Source organism: Phymastichus coffea, unplaced genomic scaffold (assembly GCF_024137745.1).
Source record: "Phymastichus coffea isolate CEN01 unplaced genomic scaffold, Cenicafe_Pcof_1.1 PCOF00082, whole genome shotgun sequence".
NCBI classification, from domain to species: domain Eukaryota; kingdom Metazoa; phylum Arthropoda; class Insecta; order Hymenoptera; family Eulophidae; genus Phymastichus; species Phymastichus coffea.
In genome coordinates this window covers 821,069-841,362 of record NW_026706893.1, presented here as the reverse complement: position 1 = coordinate 841,362, position 20,294 = coordinate 821,069, and the positions used below count along the sequence as shown (strand labels likewise).

Below are 20,294 nucleotides of genomic sequence, written 5' to 3'. Positions count from 1 at the left end.
TGCCGCATCCTCGTCGATTGTTCGATTTTTCACGATACCGCATACGCACACGGTAACGAGATTTGACGGTCGCGGTAATTTACTCCGGGGCCGATTGAAATTTTAATTGACGTTGTAATTATAGCCGATACTTTCAGCGCTGACGTATCGGTGCGCTTGCAAGTGTGTACTTTTCATTTGAAATCGCGTCGATTAATCTCGCAGCAGCTTGCGCACGGTTATAAACAGATTGCGATCAAATTAATTAGTTGTCAAAAGTCTGATAAATGTATTTATTGATCTTCATCGTTCGCGACAACTCGACTTTTTTTGCTCGCCGTTAATGCTCAACGATGAATTACTATTAAGAAGCTTTCAACGGAAAATTACCTCGACAGCTGGAATCTCAATAAAATTACCAATCGAGCTTGAAATCGAGTTCGAGTAGATTAGCGAGCGGCGAAGAATGGAGAAAGTGTTACGGGCAAAGGGATGAGCAACGGAAAGACGTCGTTGCAGGCGTTAGGAGTGGCAGCCACTCGAACCAGGCTGATTATCGGTATTGTCGCGCGGCGCGCGTCTCGAGTACATCCATTGCACCCTAGCGAGTAGCGACTATACGGGCGGACATCCGTCATCCGTCGGCGTCGTCGTCGTCTTGCGTGTATATAAAAGCAGCGAGGCGCCAGAGCGATCGATTTCTCTAGCCTATTCAAAATTCTGACCTCTTATCTTCTAACGCACCCTTCTTCTGCTCAAACATCAAAGTCATTACTCGAAGCATATACAGTGTAGCTTGAAAAAATTATGCACGCAGCTGACAAACGTCTCGAAGCCGCGGACGCGATAGGGCGAAGAGAGGGTGGGGGAGGGGCGTCGCTGTCCTAGACGTCGTTATCCTCGGCATGCGACTCAAAGTAAGCGTCCCCGGCTTGTGCGCTCGCGCGCGACCCCCTTCCTCGAGAATGTCGAAGGTCCGCCCGGAACTTAATAAGTAAATTACTGCGTGCAGCCAAGAATGCCGAGTTCCGGAAGAACACGAAGAAGAAGCTGCGAGGACGTGAATCCTCCTCCACCTCCGTCTTCTCTCTCGCTCCTCTCTTTGCATGCTATTTGCACGCCGTGGCAGGTATTCAAAGCTTACGCGTGCATGCACTCTTCTCGGCGAGTTTCGCGCGTGAACACGGGCTTCAAACGTGCCGTAAACGCCATGTATGATGTACTTATGTATCGGCTCCGACGACCGCGCGATTCTTAAACAACAATACAATCGAGCGCAATTTGCATTGTTGATTTATTTCGCTACTATTTTGCCATTTTTTATTCAGGACTTGAGAATTTAAAAGAAACCGCACACTTTCTAAAGCGTTAAGAAAAAATAAAATATTACTGCAATTTTTATCTTAAATTGCCTTTTTTTCGTGATCCATAAAAAATTGATATTATACAGTTTTTGGATACATTGATTTCGATGAACGATTATCCAAAATAATTTATTTGTATGCAAATCGTGACCACATTCTCAATTCAATTTTCTTAAAATATAGGTTATTAAGTTTTATGTAATTTTCTCAAGTTTCACTTCTTGTCAAATGAGATGTCGATGTTTTTTAGAAACTAAAATCCGCAAAATTTCATATGATACGCAAATTCGAAATTCCGTTTTTACGAATATATACTCTCTTATGCTAATTCGCTCATTTTACGCGATTTAACATAATTTTCAAATTTCGAGAGAGTAACTTAATTATTTTTCACTTGGAATGAATCTTTAATTGGAATTGGATATCTTTGATAAAACGTCATTGAGACACCGAAACATTTGGTAATCTCAGCGTAAATATTGACGAGATATTATTCTTTTGACAAAACAAATTGATGACTATTCGAGAAAATTTGTAGCAGCTAAAATCTATAAATAATGGATAAACCAACATCTTCAGTTGTAGTTAACGAATCGTCGACGATTTCAAACTTCCTTCTCGAATGTCCTTATAAGTTACAAATATCCTAGTCTCGAGAACTATGGGAATCTGTATCTTGGATAATCAAAGTAAAGTTTGGCATGCCAAGGGGGACACATAGCGTGGGACCACAACGTATATCAGACGATGACGAACTTTCGGCATATTCACGTTCACGAGGACATACTTTAACGTATGTATGCCGACGTGTATGGGTCCTTAATGATCGAACTGACAGATGTCGGAACTGATCGATATTCAGAGCTGCGATATATAGACCCGATGAATACGAGAAAACGGCAATCTAAAATTCCGCATCGTTAGCGAAAGTTGATACTAGCTCATATTTCGAGATTCGTTTTTTTCTATTTTTTTTATTCGTACCATAACTGCATAGGATCGACACGTTGTAACTCAAATTACACTATTGAATATTTCTTTCTGAGTGACTTACGTTCCAGTTTACGTATTTGATAAGCGGATAAACAAAAGCTTCTTCCAACGGTGAAATAAAGCCAGCGAACGGCAAACTCGAGTTCGAGTCAATGACCCATCTAAAATGAAGAAATAAAGAAAAAGGCTAAGCAATGAAACTGCGCAAACGGAGGAAAAAATCAGCAAGTCCAAAATCGTCCTGAATTCGATTGCAATACACGCGGCCACGCGCGTGTACGTAGTCAGTCAGTTGACTATCCACATATTTAGTCAAAGCGGCTTTTCAAGGCGCCCAGGCGACTTGTATATATACATACGCGCAGCTGCACGTCGCCTAATAGCAAAGAAGGGAGTAGCACGCGCGCCTCGCGACCGGCACAGCGTAAGGATCATCGTTTTAACGGTACTCGAGAGGCCAATTGGCCAATATGCGATATGTTTATGCGCGGCGCTCGGCCGACGCTCGCGCGGAGCCTAATAATCAGCCGATTCGAGAATTCTGATCTCGCGTCGTTTAATTGCACTGCATTATCGCTCGTCGACGCGGGAAAGTCATTTTGTTTTCTCTCCTAACCGTTTTCACCGACAACGATTTCAGTCGTTAAACGACTGCGCATGTGACCTCCTCCAGTCTTTGTCAACTCGCGCGCCGTTATTAATGACGAGTTTGCCGTGAATTATCGATTGCTCGTACTCCTTTTTTGGGAAAGTTGTTTATTATACGCATGGTTATTAAAGATTTTTTGCCGAGATGGCTGGATTGCAGTTGCCTCACACGTGTACACGTGTTGAATGGCAATTTATGTGCGAATTATAAAATTTTTCGTTGCTGATTAAATACCTGCCATTATTCACTCGACTAATTCAATAATTTACTCTCGCATTTACGAGGGAGTTAAATTTTAGTAGTATAGAATTCAAAGCTCAGCGCAGTAAGTATGTTTACTCGTCATTTTTGAGCCTCCTTTGAAAGTAAGTTTATGGCATGACGCAACGATTCAAATGAAACAACTCTGTGTTGGATACGGTCAGCGATTTGACTGTCAACAATGCGTGTTATTTGAAGAATACGAGGGGAACCTCGGCACTCGGCATAGCACAATTTATTCGTCCTCTATAGGTTTCAAACGACGAAGCATCGAACGTGAGTTATCAGCAAAATTCGACCCGATAAAACCTGCTTGGATTTCGTGGTAGTTTCAAATTAAAAATAGTTATTGACAATACTCACCACATGGATATCGGTATCTCTCCTGAGATCGCCACTCCTCTGTCCAGCGCTAACGGCAGCGCTCAGATGATTGTAGTGATGTTGATGTAGGGTATTGAGGGTTTGAGTGTACGGATCGCTGACGAGGTAGTCGAGGTGCTGGGGTTGCCCGAGACCCGGGTGTTGTGGACTTGCGGGCGCATGATGATGTGAAGGGAAAGGCGGTGGGAAATAGGGTGGCTGAAAGTCCGAGGCGGTTGGCAGCGAGGCACCCCCGTGATGGGGCATACCGCCACCGTTGCCGTTGCCTCGGTGCCCATGATGATGGGCACCAGAGTACGGCGAACTGTTGCCGCCGCCCAGCGACGAGATGCCACCATGGCCCGTCAAGCGATCCTGAAACATAATTTTGTAAAATTATATTCCTCTACTTGGCAAAATGCTTGTACAGTACAAATTAATTGCAGTGAATGACGATTGGAAAACCTATAATTTCATTCGAAAGCACATTTTTCCAAATCATTCTGCAATCAAATTTACTTTTCTTGTAAAGTGTATAATAAATTCGCGATAAATGCAGTGATGAGTCGCTTAACTCATACACTCCCATTATTAATAACGAGTATAAAGCTCATACCGTTGAAAATATGTAAATTAGTATGCAACGATCTGAAAATATATGTCGTTTAAAAAATTCGACAAGAGCACATTTTGATGCTAATAAACGCACTGTTATGAGAATTGGCTCGCAAACAGCAGAAAAATGGTAGCCCTCTGATATTACAATTGCAGTAGGGTAAATTTAATGAAGCACTTCCCATGCGCGTAAACCTCGTAGTAAACGGTTTTTCTGCTCCAACCACAAATTTCCAAAGAAACGTACACATACAGCAGCGCGTGGATATTTCCATATAAATAACGCGTTTGAGCTGGATCCCGTTTGCATTTGCACGTCGCTCGCGCCGTTGGGATTCTGCCTGCATTGATCGTATAAATTTTTTGGCGCATGCGGGTGCAAGAATAAGAGAGGGGGAGCGGGGGGTGAGAGCACAAAAGCTCCACAGCTCGCGAGTTGAAAAATCACAAGTCCCCGCAGATTAGCAGAAAGCGCTACTTGCCGAGAAACGTAACGCTCAAGTTATTCGTGAAATATATCGCACTCTGGCCGATATACAGTGAATTTTATTGTACCCGATCTACATGGAGTTTGCGTGAGTAAGTGAATAACGTCGATTGATGATGTATCGCATATTGCCGTACGATATTGTAGCGGAATAAATTTGGTTGATTTATGTCGGTGCTTTCGCGTTCGATTAATTTTATTCGTACCTTCAATTAAAGTTTTTGCTAAAGTGTAGCTGAAAATAATCCGTTTCTCGAAAAAAAAAGGCTGTGCTTAAAAATTATCAGTATCATTTGCAATAATAACTTAACCGTAGGACATAAGAATTCCGCTCGCTTCTCTGCTCTTAACTAAAGACCAAGGAACAAAAAAAGTGTCCGCGATTTATGGAAAAAATCAGAGGAGAGATGCAGGCACGTACATGCTATAATGCAGAGAAAGAGAGAGAGAGAGAGAGAGAGAGAGAGAGAGAGAGAGAGAGAGAGAGAGAGAGAGAGAGGCCATAAACTATGCAAATCCGGGGAGTAGCAACCTGTCGCAACACAAATAGCCCACAGGCAGAAAACGTAGGTGTGTCTCTCTTTCTCTTGCTCTTGATACCTGGCTTGCAAAGTTCTTCCTCTGCAGGGTTTGCGTGCTCTGCGCACGGCCTGCGCACTCTGCGTAAGGAAAGAAAGGACTTGATAGAGATGTGTCGCTGATACTGTCGTCGAGGTCGACCGCACGTATCTTGATTTTCGTTTGTTATTTTAATTAGGGTGATAAAGTTTACTTGAAAAAGGAAAAGACAGATTTAAAAGGTTACTTGCGAATAAAAACCCGATTTCTGTATTCCACCAATGCGCGCCTGTCACTGAAAATCAAAATATTGTGCGAATCGTCATGTGAATAAATGTAATCCTTTCAATTTATTGTTAACAGTAATCATGCAAGTAGGCCGTGAAACCCAGAGATAGTTTCAAAATCATTATTTTTCTATTTGCATGTCAGTGCATACAAACTGCAATTTTAATCGCTGCTACGAAGCGCCAATTTTGAACTGTTTATATCAACGAGTTCCATAAAAAGTTAGCACTTTGTATCAGTGATTAAAATTTCAGTTTCTATCTACTAACTTGTAACTAGAGTAATAAAGATTTTAAAAGTATCTCTAATCTCTAGGTATTGCACCGTAGACGTGTGAGGTTTTACCAGTTTAATATGGTGTATTGTGAGGAGAAGAGCTTTAACTCATTGTTCTAAGTTCATAAACATTCATGTGCATAAGCAAGGGGCAAAGTCTCACCAATGCATATATTTGGCTAAACTGGAAACAATATTATTTTTTCAAGTTTTTATATTTATTTATCATATTACATATTACAATCAAATTTATTCGTATTAATTAGTAATTTCAAATTGAAAATACAACTGAAATTGAGGGCAGCGGTAATGAGTGAAGCTAACAGGTACGGGCGTGGTGTGTGCGTGTGTGTAGAGTTTCGACTCTACGCATTTGTAGGGTAAGTATCCGAATACCTGCCCGACTTATATAAATAGCAGTAGATGTAATAGTGTAGCGTGCAGTACAATAAACTAGATCTACATCTAGAAAGATAATCTTTCAGATGAAAGATGTTGCCGTCAACGTAGGATACATATTATACATCTACGTACGCGTGAGAAGGAAACGAATTTTTCAGTCTTACGAAAGAGCCCAAGCAAATGTGTGTAAAATCTGGTACCCTAAATAACTTTCTCAAAGGTGCATCGATTAATCTGAAAATTTTTTTTCAGGTAACACATGGCAATTGAGATTCTCAATTTTACCAGTAGAAGCGACGATATCGATTACGCGCTAGCGAGAAAATAAATTCATGATTTTCACCAGAGGCTGAAATTGCCATCTTATTGTATAGTGTTGCGCGCTGCCGCTACTCCGTGGCTACTTCGTGTCTACTCGCATGCGACTCGCTACCGCGACTCTTGATCAATGATTGTACGAGCGGAATGTGACCACTTGAAATGTTTGCTCTGAAACCATTTCAAAACGATTAGACAGTAGACCAAACCTACAGCCACAATTCATCATAATATTTCAGCGTACGCATTAGTTCAAATCTAATTTATCTGATAAATCTGAGTGGAGGTCCGGGAGAGATCATTTTTGTGAAAAGAAAAGAAAAAATTACGCAACGCGGTTGCGCACGCACGCGCAAAAAATGAAAGAAAATACAGTGGCTCGGTGAGACAGCGCGGGAGAAAGGTAGCGTTGAGCAGAAAAAAAAGGCGAGCGCGCGAAGATGATATCTATGCCGCGATAATCCGATAAGTCGTTATTAGAGATAATAAAGCACCGCGGGAGCACCGGCGCGCGATCGGCCCATTCATAAATCTCTCGATGATACTCTCACCTTCGGGCCGTAACGCTTCAAATCGTCGTGCGTCATCCTTAAGCATATGGATGTAGACCGTTGATTCTAAAATTTATTTTCGCTCCTATTTTTCGCACGTTAGTTCGTCTTTAAGCGCTTTCATCCATTTTGGTTTTTGGGGTCAAGAGAGGAGTATAATGAAAGCGAGATATTGAAAATCTCAAGTAGCCTTTTGACCAACGCGTGCTTATATAGATGATATTTCACGTTCTCTCATCGCTCGAAATGTTCGCTTGTCAGGTGCGTACTTTTGCGGCGGGGCGAGGGATATGGGAGGCACGTTATTAGTCATCGAGGTGACCGCTCGAAAAAATGTGCTAGTCGAGTAAAGGTCAATCGATACATCGAAACAGTTACTTTTCAGTATACTTTGACTATTTCTTTCAACCAATATTGATAAATGTTTGGATACGAATTGTTTCTACTTTGCTGTACGGCAGCTGGCCACGTACAAGTTTGTTATAACACATATAACTGCTCGTAAAATCGATTTTGCAGTAAATAAATACATTGGATAGTGGCAATAAAATTAGCATACAGAAGTCAGATAATTGCACGAGTCTCAGTTTTTGAAATTTCAGTCATCAATTTGTCACTCTTACAGCGTAATCAATGTTCGTTATGGAAGTAACAACTTGATCAATCAAGATAACAAATGTATCTCTTCTCGATGTGCAATGACTGCTAGACGCGATAAATTTAGAATTGACGTATACAAATGACAGTGTAAACAAGATAAAAAAGTGTACGTATAATTTGTATTTGTCCGAACGCACCGACTATACGGAGCGCCGAAAACCCAGAAACGCAAAGATGCTCCACGGCGGCTGTCATTTCGTTCTTTCTGCTCTCTCGCGATAGGATCTTTAATATCTTCATGGCCGGACTTGCATAATCAAAGGGGTGCATCCGGCGGCGGCCGATTATCCGCTTCGCGCGCGAGTGCAATATTCAACGCGTTATTTCGTTCGCTCTCTTCTCTTCCTCGGCATTCCGCGCTCTTCTTCAATGTGTATGTGTGTGTGTGTGTGTGTGTGTAGCGCCTGCACTGTATGAAAGGACAGGATGTGCTCTCGGCCACCGAGCGAATCTCGGCGTTTTCCTATTTTCACGCGCTAGTTTCATACGTTCAACCGGCTTGTTTCACCCTGAACGCGTCGCTGGCGTTCTTTGTGAGCACTCAGCACACCTAATACGATATACCAACTTTGCAGTATACTCTACTTGTAATTTTCTTTTGTTTACTCATTCAGCATTTACTTCATCCAAAAATTCAAGTTTTCTCATTTGATTGCGGAGAGAAAGTCAGAAATTCATCGTGTTGATGGCAACATCATAATACTTCATGAAGGTAAGTCGACTATTTAACGGTGCTAAAAGATAATCATCGGCAACGGCGATAAGCTAAGTGGCATGGCGAACCAACCGAATTTGATGTCGAAAGCCATTAATGACTTTTGAGAAATACAAATTACTCCGGCCATTATGTACAGCCGAGTATCGGATGGCAAATTCCATGCACACTCCAATCCAATTTCATACGATTTATCGTCTGAGCGTCTCACTCGGACAAATTTATAAATGACTGACGATTACACGGCAGCGATTAGTAAGCAATGTTCTGACATTTCGTTGGTCAAGTCTAAATGGTTAATCTGATAGTCGAAAATTTGTGTACAAAAAGAATGTTCCAATGAATTTTCGGCGCACTTGCATGGATCTCGGGTAAAACTATGAAACGAATAACCCTCTGTCAAGCGTAGAATTGATTATTCACCTCGACCTCGATGACGGTGGTCATATCGACGTGTGGCGCATAGCAGAGGGCGAACTTCTCGGGGCTCGCCTCGGTGCGCGGAGGAAACATGCCCAGGACCTCCAGCTTGGCCGCTTTATCTCAAGACTGCACGAGGCACTTGTGGGCCCCGAGCTTGCCAGACATTCGATTCGAATGCGAACCGAATCAACACCAACCGCAAGTATCGACGAACATGCAAATCACACAAGCGAACAACTGGAACATTGGCACAGCACTGACGACGAGGCGGCAGTAAGAAAACAACGGAGGAGAGCAGAGGAGAGTCTTGGAGCAGCCGACGCGGTTAACTCGGAACAGCTGATCGCGGTTCGCGCGCGAGAGCGGGACGGACGACGACGACACTGCGGATTATCGGGTGTGCGCCGACCACGCGGTCCGAGAGAGAGAGAGAGAGAGAGAGAGAGAGAGAGCGAAAAGGCGCCGCGCCGCGCCTCCTTCTATGCTACCACCACCTAGCCAGCGGCAGAGCGAGCGAGCGAGTGCGCGCGCGCGCACTACCTTTCTTCTCAAGCCCCCCTAAGCGTCGCAGCCCGTGCTCTACTATTGGAGCCGGCGATTTTTCGAGGCGTGTCACTTTCACGCTCGGCTGCCGCCGCGCCGGAGCTGCTTTGCCACCACGCGCGACGACGCGACGTTTTGACTTTTCCCCTCTGGACACCACGCACCACTACTTGCTCGCTCTGCTCTTTTTTTTTTGCCCTCACTCTCACTCGACGTCGGAGGCCGCTCGTACCTGCCTACTCGTATCGGGGTGCTTGATTGTTATTCGATTGGCTCGGCAGCGGCTTATGCGAATCTCAAATCGTTATACCGTTTTTACTTGATCGCCGATCATACGAGTGATTGGCTTCGAGTTTCGAGAGTCATCGTCGAACTACATCGGAAACAAGGAACAATGTTCCAATTGGAGTAACGGCGTGCTCGTGATGTTTTATTGAATATGATATTGTCATCGTGAGAAGAAATGAAAGCTGCACGACGTTGTGCTTATGGTTGTTTCTAAATCGATCCTAATCAAATCTATCAATTACATTTCTTTTCTCGAAACTCGTGACGACCGCATGAACGACCGTTCACCATTTATTCTTTCATATAAGTTGATGCAACGATGGATCTTTATTCCGTCGTTATCCGTACTAATGAATAGTTCCTGTATCGCGCAAGGAACTTCAAGGCTGCGAGCCGCGTGTCCTCATTTTTTTCGCTCTATTCTCACAGTGCGCTTATATCCCTTTCATGACAAGTGCTCGCGCAAGATATCAACAGCTCTCGCATACGCTTGCGCACATTTCTCGAAGATCTGTCATTGTCGTGCTTTCGACTGCTCGCATCGGCCAATTCATTAATCTTGCCGTGAAATCCTAAGAAAACTCGGGCGCAGAGACCATCAACAGTTCTTTGAAGTGGTCGCTGCTGCTGTTGCATCGGCTCTGGCGGAGCGGTCTTAATTAATGTCGGTGACGCGCGGCGATCGAATTATCGAGCTATACGCTTGAAGGTTTAGTTTTTCGCGCGCTCTCGTCGCCAGGGATCACTTCGCCGCGGCTGCCATTAATGCTGTGGCTGCAGCGAGCATCCTAAGGATTGGTCGCGCAGTTATGCCACTTTTTACTGCAATTAAAACGGTATTTTCAGACAAAAAAAAAAAGAAGTCACCGAAGAAGAGGAGCACATTCACGATTCCTTGCACCGCCGCGAGTATTCTTGGTCAACTTGTATTAAATGCGAGCTTAATTGGCACAATAAACTGGTATATCTCTGTTACTACCCGACTATTCGCGTGAAATAGCTGAAGAATCTGATCTAATTACATCGAGCCTTCGGTAATCTTTCGCATTTGTCTTACTAGTTTTCATTTATTTCCTCCAATTCAAACTTTGTATTTGACGACCAAGCATTTATCATCACTACTTGCATTTTATATTTCTGCAAAGTCAAAAAATACTAAATCACACGATTACGTCTAGTGATTTATCATTTAAATGTTGTCAAATTAACTTTTCTCAATCGCAAAGCTCGCAGCGGCATAATATACAATTACCAACGATGAGATTTACCAAGTCGTTAACCGTCGTAACCCCATAAAAATCTAATGAGATTATCCAACTCATACGTGCTTGTGCGCTCACACACACACACACACGCACGCGCGCGCACACACGCACGCACAAATATAATTATTATAAGAACCACACTAGCGGAGATTCGATTGAAGCACTGTTAAAGAGGCAGAAGCCCGCGAGCGTACAAGATCTCCTCGGGCAGCACGTGGACGTGCCTCGACACGCAACTCCTCCCCACTACACTCGCGTGCATGTAACATGCATATACACGTATTTAGCCCCCGTCGGAGACGCCCTCCTTAAATTCACCCAGTGAGTGTAATAGTAACTTGCCTCGAAACGTGCGATTCGGCCTATGATGATGGACTTGAAACGTTATTTATTGCAGGCTCGACTTTGCTCTTTTGTCATTCCTTTTTCGTGTTCGAAAACGAGAGAATAAAGTATGGTATTTTTCAGGCAAATTGATTGGTGAAACGCTTGATGATTTGTCTGCTCGTTAGGGTGCGTTTTATGATGCATTGATATGCTTGAGAGTGTTGATCTTTTTTTGATTTATCAAGTTGCTAAATACTTTCGCGTATGCCTAATTTCTGCATAAAAAGCACAGCCGCACGTTCCAGATGAAAGTGAATATAAGTGCGATAAACGTTGACATTATTTTGCTGAATTTCGGAGGCCAAAGTGCTCGTGACACTGGAACGATCATTATCTGCTGTAAAGTATTTCTTAATTTTTTTAAATATCAACGGCATGGAAAAGTTTTCACGTTGATTCAGCGGTGTAACCCGTAATGTTTACGCAATAAAGATCGGTGACCCTTAAATTTTCAGCAATATGCATTTACACAGATGGGAATGGATGAAATGATAGAGGAAAATATAGCGCCATTACTTTATGACTAGAAAGTTTTTATTTTGAAGCATTAAAATGAGAAACCAGTTTTCGAAAAGGGTAATGATTCGTGCATGCATTCGGATTAAAAAAAAAGGTTGATCTTTGGGTCACTGGAGCGCGAATGTTTTCATTCGTAAGGTAAAATGATTATAAAATAAATCTTTTCATTTTGCGCAAACGGGATAAACTACCGACCCGTCAATTGAAAAATTTAATCAATCGTCATTGGGACTGAAGTTGATAAATTTAAATAATTTTGTTTTGTAAAACGTCTTATCTGCTAACGATCGCGATAAAATCAAGCGAGGCCTCCGTAAATAAGAAGAAAAAATCGGAAACGAGAGAGCGCAAAATTGCTGTTACGCTCACACATAGCCTGAAGGCGATCGCGTCGCCCGAGGAAGCTGCGCACGCGCGTCATTTGATTCAGATAAGAGGTACCTTTTGCATCGCACTGCGCTTGCAAAATTCGCTCAGGCTCTCTCTTACGCGGTCTCACTGATAAATCTATGCGGCTATAATGAAAGGGCTGCTGTACTTTAATCGATTCGCTGCGCAGTCTTTTATTTTTCATCCACCACGTGCCAATCAGAAAGCCAAAGTTTTTGCATATGTGAAACGATTACATCTGCTATGAATGAAAAAAATTGAGCGAACCGCTATCTCTTATATTACCTGAGTATATTGTTTATTGAGAAATTAAGCAATCGTTAGTGTACATAGCGTATAGCTGTGGGCTTAGATTTTTTTGACTTATCTTGTTGACTTTGATCCTAATAATGACAGCCGACTAACCGAGAAAGAGAGAGAGAGAGAGAGAGAGAGAGAGAGAGAGAGAGAGAGAGAGAGAGAGAGAGAGAGAGAGAGAGAGAGAGAGAGAGAGAGAGAGATAGATAACGACGACGATGAGAATTAAGACAGAAATTTTTACTTAAATATGTTTGAATTTTAATACTCCTCGTTTCTTTTCCTGCGTCTACTATTTTTAAAATCTGTGTTGAAATATAAGAAATAACGATTTACTATTATCTAATTTCAACTATGTAAATAGAAATTATTATTAGATATATAGCAAAAGATTATGTTCCTATGATAGTCTTAATTAATAAAATTAATTACTAATTGTTTTAGGTAAGATGTATATTATATTTATTGAAAAAGAAAATGTGTCCTTGTGTACATACGCGCGCGAGCCTGTGTGTGTATTGTACACAGAATGAAAACAGAACACCATTCCTTGGCTTAATTCGACTTCCAAATTGAAGATGTAAATCAAATTTATGCCTTCGTTTGTTGATCAAGTTCGCTAACAAAATTAATTTATCAAATTTTTAAGAAATAACAGGCGTGTTTTTACAAAACATTCACATTACTACTGTGAAAATAATAAAAAATTCTTAAAACTTGTTTAATTTTTTAAATCCAGTAACTTACAGCCTCTTAAAAAATCGTTTAAGGAATTTGAAAGACAAGCTCACATAATCCAGCGATACTTACAAGTCAGATACTTTAATGCTAAGCAATAAATAAGGTTGTTACAAAAATCAAGTTTGAGTCATCGTATCTAAAGTGGCATCAGTAGTAGAAAACTGCATTAATAATACATCGAGAGAAAGGCACGAAAGGTTTTGAACTGACCCATCATCACATTACCACTTTGCTAAATTTGAAAAAATTTGTATAAATCTTTACAAATTTTATTTTTCTTGTCTCTATTCATTTACGTAATAATGGAAAGTAAAGAAATTACAGAGTGATGCAGGAACGAAGTACCATTGTACATTTTAATGCGCGTTATAAAATTAATTCCTTCAGAAGCGAGTTAAGAGGATCAATAAACAGTAATTTATAAGAAACGTAATTTGAAAAATTAATTACATACAAAGACGATAAACGATTTAATACTTCGATAATACATTTATTTGGCAAAAACACGTCTTTAAAATAAAATATGTACATTTAAAACATAAATCCCTTTTTACAAAGTTTCTGATCATATTTCCAAGGATGAAAAGGTGATTAATCTGTAAGAATATTATGATATCCCAAGCGCGTAAGCTCAATTCCATGTTGCCTTGATAACAGAAATTTCAAAGCTGGCTTAAAGGAGTCATTTCAATTTCATACTGGTGAATCGGAGTAAAAAATGTTTTAATTGACAAGACAAATAAGAGAAAATGAAATACTATGAAGGCAATGGTCCATGAAACTTGTGAAAGAGATATGTTAAAATTGTCGGAAGATTGGCTGTACATGAACTAATCATGACATTTGTAATAACGGAGCGCTTGTATTGAACGTACTTGCAATGTGCATCAGAGTACCTTGCATTTCGTTGTTTAAAATCATAATCGAACATATTACGCACGTTAGGAAGCTGCAAATGAAACAATATGCATTCGTCAGGGTGTTGAAACTGCATCACAGCAAGCCACACGAAGTCAGAAAACAATGTGAGGAACGACAAAGGATTGTAGAAAGAAAGGGTAGTAAGCCCCCGCAGATGTCTGAAGAGTAAAAGAGACGGAGTCTCAACGATAAAGACTGAAGGTAAAGCGACAAAAAGAACGCGCGCGCGCGCGCGTCTGTGTGTACGTGGCACGCGTGTGCTCTTGCGAATAAAGGACGCATAACAGAGAGCGGAGGATTCTCCATGGAGTTGAGGAGGGAAGCCGCTAAGCGGCATTCCAAGCGCCACCCAACGGTAACTAGTGTGCGCGTTCTCTCTTCTTTCTCTTTCCTTCTCTCTCTCTCTCTCTCTCTCTCTCTCTCTCTCTCTCTCTCTCTCTCTCTCTCTCTCTCTCTTTTCCGACGCCCTTATCGTTTAAGAACACACATACGTCATGCACCGACTCTTCCGTAATCTTTATACCTCGAGACAACTTTTCCCCGCGTGCGCTAGCTCGCAGCAGCATTGTCATCGGCTCTTCCCTTTGCGGTCAAGTTTTTCAATGCGCTGATGAGGTGACGTATTACGCGGTTACTAAGATCTTGTCGATGCTTTTGTCAGAAATATCGTCGACATTTCATAAGAGCGGACGACAAGGAAATACAATGTGCTAAAGTTCTACGCTTACGGTAGTCGCGAGCAATTGAACACTGAAATTGCCGGGTCTTTTAAATGTACACGACGAGCACGTTACGTTTAATGTCAACGGCAATAAACGTCATATTAATTCCAATTGTACATGCTGATCCCACACTAATCTCTATTCTATCTTATAATTAACAATAAAATGTTGTATCATTTTTGCATTCTATTGGCTAGAAATTCTCACGATAACGACGATGTTCAGGCTTTCGTTGCTATGAGCTTAGTACAAATTCATAAACCCATAGAATACTTTACAAGATATCTACTATACAGTTGCAATATGCCTTTGGGCCAGCCATGATTGAAGTACATGCCTGAGCGCATTGACTATTACTACTCAATTACCACGACAGAAGCCATGACACATTTAAAAGAAATCACGAGCATTTATAAAACACTTGAAAGGCTGTCGATTGATTGTGTGGATAGCTATAATCATTCACATAGGGTACTGCAGCAAAAGAAGAAAGGGATGAAGAATAAAAGACGCGCGAGCGCTACAAGTAGACACGGAGCGCGTAGCCACTGCTTGTCGCGGCGTAGAAAAAGGAAAGAAACGACATCGACGACGGCAACGCAGCAGCAGCGAAGAAGATGCGAGGGTTCGAACTAACGGGACACACACAGCGGCGGCGATCGCGCATTATAACCCGCGACGTTGTTCTTTTCTGCCGCATCCTTTAAAATGTAAAACGAGTGACGGCATATACACGCGAGACAACCCACTGAGTATGAGAGAGAGAGAGAGAGAGAGAAAGAGCAAAAGGAACATGCTCATTTGCACGTTCCCTGTTTTTGCCGAGTAATTTTCGGCTAGGATCGTTATACGCCAAGTGTTATTTGCATATTCGCGTGTAACGTTTTTATTCGCTAAGTGTTTCGTGACAGCATTGTTAGGCTATGGGATAAGAACAAAGCCAATTTCCAGGCTTAAATGTTACGTTGACATTTATGTACGGGTGCAGTTATCGAATTAGAAATTGAATGAAAACACTTACTAACTTGAACGTGACATATTCTAATATCAAGTTTCTAGCTGCATCGTATATAATAATCCATAAAGATAAGCCATGGTATAATTACAGGGTTATTACACGAAGCTGTAAACTTGCAAATTTCCCAATAAATGTAACATATTGTGTTACGACGAGTTAGCTAGATACATACCGAGGGCTAGACGCAGACAAGCGCGTCCCTGGGGACGACGAGAGTTGCGCGGCAACAAAACGGGAACTTGTACGAAGCGGTAAAATTACAAATTCGCGTAGACGCTCGTAGGGGAAGGAAAGGAGAAATGACATTTTTATAAATATTTTATTGGCTGCGGCGCGATTGATGATCGTCAAAAAGTACGGCCGCACTTACAAGTGGAAGTCCCGTGCACGTGCATCCGTTAAAACCTTCGACGTTTTACGCGGCGATTACCTACTGCGCGAATGTACTGATAATCTTTTATGACTAGCCGGGCTTTGTACACACACACGCACGCACACACACACAGCAGCAGCTCTGCTTCTTCTTCTCGCGCGGTCTTGCCGATTTTACGGGTTTTCAGTTATTATTTACCTTTAGGAAGTGTGTATACGTGATTTTTTTTACTCTCTCGAAGCGCGAACGGTGCTTTTAACGTTATTTACCCGTGACGCTTTTATAGCTTTATTTCGCCAAGTCGCTTTCTCTAGCGCGATATTTTTTCATTTATGCAAGAATGCACCACATTCATTCGCAGCTCGTAAAACAATCGGATGTTGGGTCGGCAAATAAAGAAACAGCGTATGCGTCGTCGAATTCTGTTTACGCTCTTCGCATTACGAGATTATAACGTAGGGCGCAGCACGCAGATGCACGGTGTTGACTTCCTAACGAGCGGCAATCGGCAATGACACATCTGGATAGAGTCGCAACATCGATCAATTTTCCACGCGTGTCCGCGAAAGAGCAGAGTGGCGCTTACGCGTTTACACACACGCACAGACACACACATGCATACACCACTACGACGTTTAATCGATATTTAATGACGATTCGAGCGGAAAAGCAAAAAGGACTCCTAGAGAAACGTTCCGCCCTAACTAACGCCAATTAGGTGAGTCGTGTTATGCTAATGCCTGCACCGCGCAATCATCTCTTCCTCTTTCTCCGCGCGCGCGCGCCTTTCTCTTTCTACAGAGGCGCGCGCTCCTGCAGCGTGCGGCAGCTTCTATATAGTATGCGTATCTGTTGTTAGCGCATCTCTCGACACACTGTCCCGGGCGTGTTCGCGAGGCTCTCCAAAAAGACGCGTCTCTGCGTGCGACGCTGTCTTCATTAACACCCGCGGTCGCTTGATCGCTCGGCGCCTCACAGTCGCGGCGGAGCTATGGTGGCTTGCCGTGACAAAACGACAAATCGCGCAGCGATTTCCCACATAACATTTTATTGTCGACGCATACAGAGCGCGACACAAGCGAGACTGTGACAAATCAGTCTTGTTTTCTATCCTTACGTTCGTTGAGCTTGGCCTCATGCACGAGAGTTTTATTACAATTTGTACATAGGTAAGAGTAATATGCGTCGTGCGTCTAATATATTCCGCCCTTCTGCCGCAATCAAAATGAATTATAACGTCGAGCAGACTGCGACTTTTCCGTGATTTACAACTACTCTGTGTTGCAAACCAGCAAATTGCCTATTATCATTGAATTATCGATGCCCGGATAAACTTTAAATGATATTCTGCTGCTTGTGTTGTTCTCGCTTTTCTATTATAATAGCATGTTTGTTTATCATGAGCTTCGATAGTAACTGTCTTAATGAGCTCACCTTTCTTCGCGCAGCAGATTATGCATCAGACACACTCGCGTGCAAATATGCGCATCAAAATTGTTGCGCATGAGATATTAGAAAAGATATTTTCGTACAGTTCACTGACATCATCAACACCTTCTCTATAATCTTATCTATTTCTGAAATTATTCTACTGTCGGCAAAGACGTGATCAAGAAAAACAAAGGCGACATTTTCCCTTCTTGCTTCTTTGCGTCATCAAACAAAAGGCAGCTTCTGTTTGGCCAACGCATACGATAAATTAGAAGCTGTAGGCAGCACTAGTGTATTGATGCATGAATACATGCATAGCTAAGCCGTGTGCGAGGCTACGGTAGGCCCACGGGTATAGGGCACAAAGAGCGGACAGGTGGGCCTGCATGTTATTACGCATAAATCGTGCAGGCAGCGCGGCACGGCAATGGAAGGTGCGCGCTATGGGAAAAAGCCGCGCGTCTTGGGAAGAGGACACCTCCTCAGGCCAACTTGGCACCTGCGACTAATTTGTCCTCGCCAAGCGCGGCAACTGGTTTTCCCTTCCGGCACCGAGACGCTCCAGATTACACCACACCTCGATTATAGTCCTCGTCGATGCGCGCCGATCTACCAAAGTCTTCGCTAGCTTCTTTCATCGCAGACCGTCGCCCGCGTATATCGCCCGCGTGTATCGCCCGTGGCTAAACATGCGGCACGGCAACATCAGCGCTTCTTTACAATTTTATTTTCGTACAGCCTACAATCGTTGACGAACATTTGAAATCGATTGTCGCTCGAACTATCGATGCACAGAAGAAGCCTCCGTACGCCCGCTCCTTTGCGGACACACACGCAAACATGCAAAACACTCGCTCGCAAAGCAATGCCTCAAGTTCGTTAATTGCGCGCTTATATGTGCATACGGGACGAGACAGAACGAGATACTTGTACACCGAAAATACATCAAGCGAATCGCAGGGAACAGTGAATATCGCGTGTGCTCTTACCATTTTTTTTATCACGTCATAAAACATCGCGAGAGAGAGAGAGAGAAATAAAGAAAAAAAGAAAGAGAACTACAGGGATCGCGCACGTCGCACGTCGTTTTGCACTACCGAAAGCGCGCATTTATAAGAACTCTCTTATCTCGCTGAGCAGCTTTCAATTATCCAAACCGTTAGCCGTAAAGTACTTATACGAGCGAATCATCATCTCGGTGCAGCTGTAACGCGTACAAGCCGACGGGTCGCTCTTTTGGCGAACGCGGAAAATTCGAAAAGAGGCTCGCTCTTCCTTCTTGTCTTATTATTTTTTTCACGGGCGTAAAATTGGAGTCGACAGTTTCGTGCATTGATTGCGCACGGCGAAATTTACATGGGCCAATTACCGAGTGCAAGACTGTCTTGAATGACTGACTGAAACTAGAACTCCTCGTCAAATGTTGCGCGCACGCGGCGTGTATGTGTTTGTGCGAGGATTAAGAGGCCGTGAAAGTCCGTGACTGCCTTTTTCGTGTAGTGTGTATGTGTGTGTGTGTGTATATATATATATGAAAATGTCTCTCCTTTGTCTGCGCGAGCCTTCGAATTTTACTCTGATATTTTCGCTTATTGCCTTGCGCGCTACTGCGTCATAAAACTCTCGTTCGGCGAAACACTTGATTTCTCATTAAAGTTTCTCGAGCCCGCGAATCGAAAGTATTTAGCGTGAAATGCAATTTATTGTGTTTTGTGCTCCGTAACGAGTTAGCGCGAATTTTTTTTTTTTTTTTTTTTTTTTATGGGAGAACTTTTATTTCGAATGTGCCTATATTGAGAAATCGCTTTCTGCGTATTCAATCACATTACAGATGACTTGCGTAAGCAGCAAGAAGCGTGCGTGACTATTGGCATAATTTTGGGTAAGTGACTCACCTGAAACAGAAAGAAAAAAAGGGGGGATCGTTATTAAGACTCGTAAAAAGCGGTAAACACATAATAATCTGGAATAAATCTTTCGGCGCACGGGCGTGCGCGCGAGCGGCAGGTGAGACATGCTCTATCGATACGCGCCGGGCTGTCTCTTATACCGTGACGTTCGTTAAGGGCGCGAGCATAAATAAAGCGAGAAGGAGCAGGCAAGAGGAGCGCAGGAGAAATTAGGCTCGGCGAGCGATCATTAAAGAACGATAATTTTTTTCTTTTCTTTTTTCTTCCTTTTCTTGTTTCGCTGGCCGCGCAGGGACGTGCGAGGGAGCCTGTAAATAACGCGCGCGCCAAGCCAGGAACGACTTAATGGACGAGTCGCGCGAGATATCCGTGTGCGGCCCTATTATACGCGCACGCGGCGCAATATTATCGCGGCGCGGCGAGGAACCGTGTCCTTTTGCAATTGCCATCTCACCAAATTGCGCGCACTGCAAACACGTCGCCCAGCCGATGTATTTCACTTGCCATTAGTGCTTTTTAATTAGTCTTCGCTCTCGCGCGCGCAGCTGCTTTCGGTTCTGAGACTAATAGAACTCGAACAGCGGCAC

At 42.8% G+C, this 20,294-nt stretch overlaps 1 protein-coding gene across 2 annotated transcripts in view; it reads right to left on the bottom strand.

Moving 5' to 3' along the window:
* Nucleotides 1-20,294, bottom strand: part of LOC131668641 (transcription factor AP-2-epsilon) — a 176,530-nt gene that overhangs the window by 36,468 nt on the left and 119,768 nt on the right. Inside the window, exons 1-2 of one of the 2 annotated variants that reach the window (XM_058942982.1) lie at nucleotides 8,903-8,992; nucleotides 3,610-3,984 (exon numbers count right to left, since the gene is read on the bottom strand). In XM_058942982.1, the coding sequence (XP_058798965.1) occupies nucleotides 3,610-3,984; nucleotides 8,903-8,992 (465 nt within the window). Of the gene's footprint in view, nucleotides 1-3,609; nucleotides 3,985-8,902; nucleotides 8,993-20,294 lie in introns of those variants that run through there. The other variant, XM_058942983.1, reaches the window with a different exon arrangement.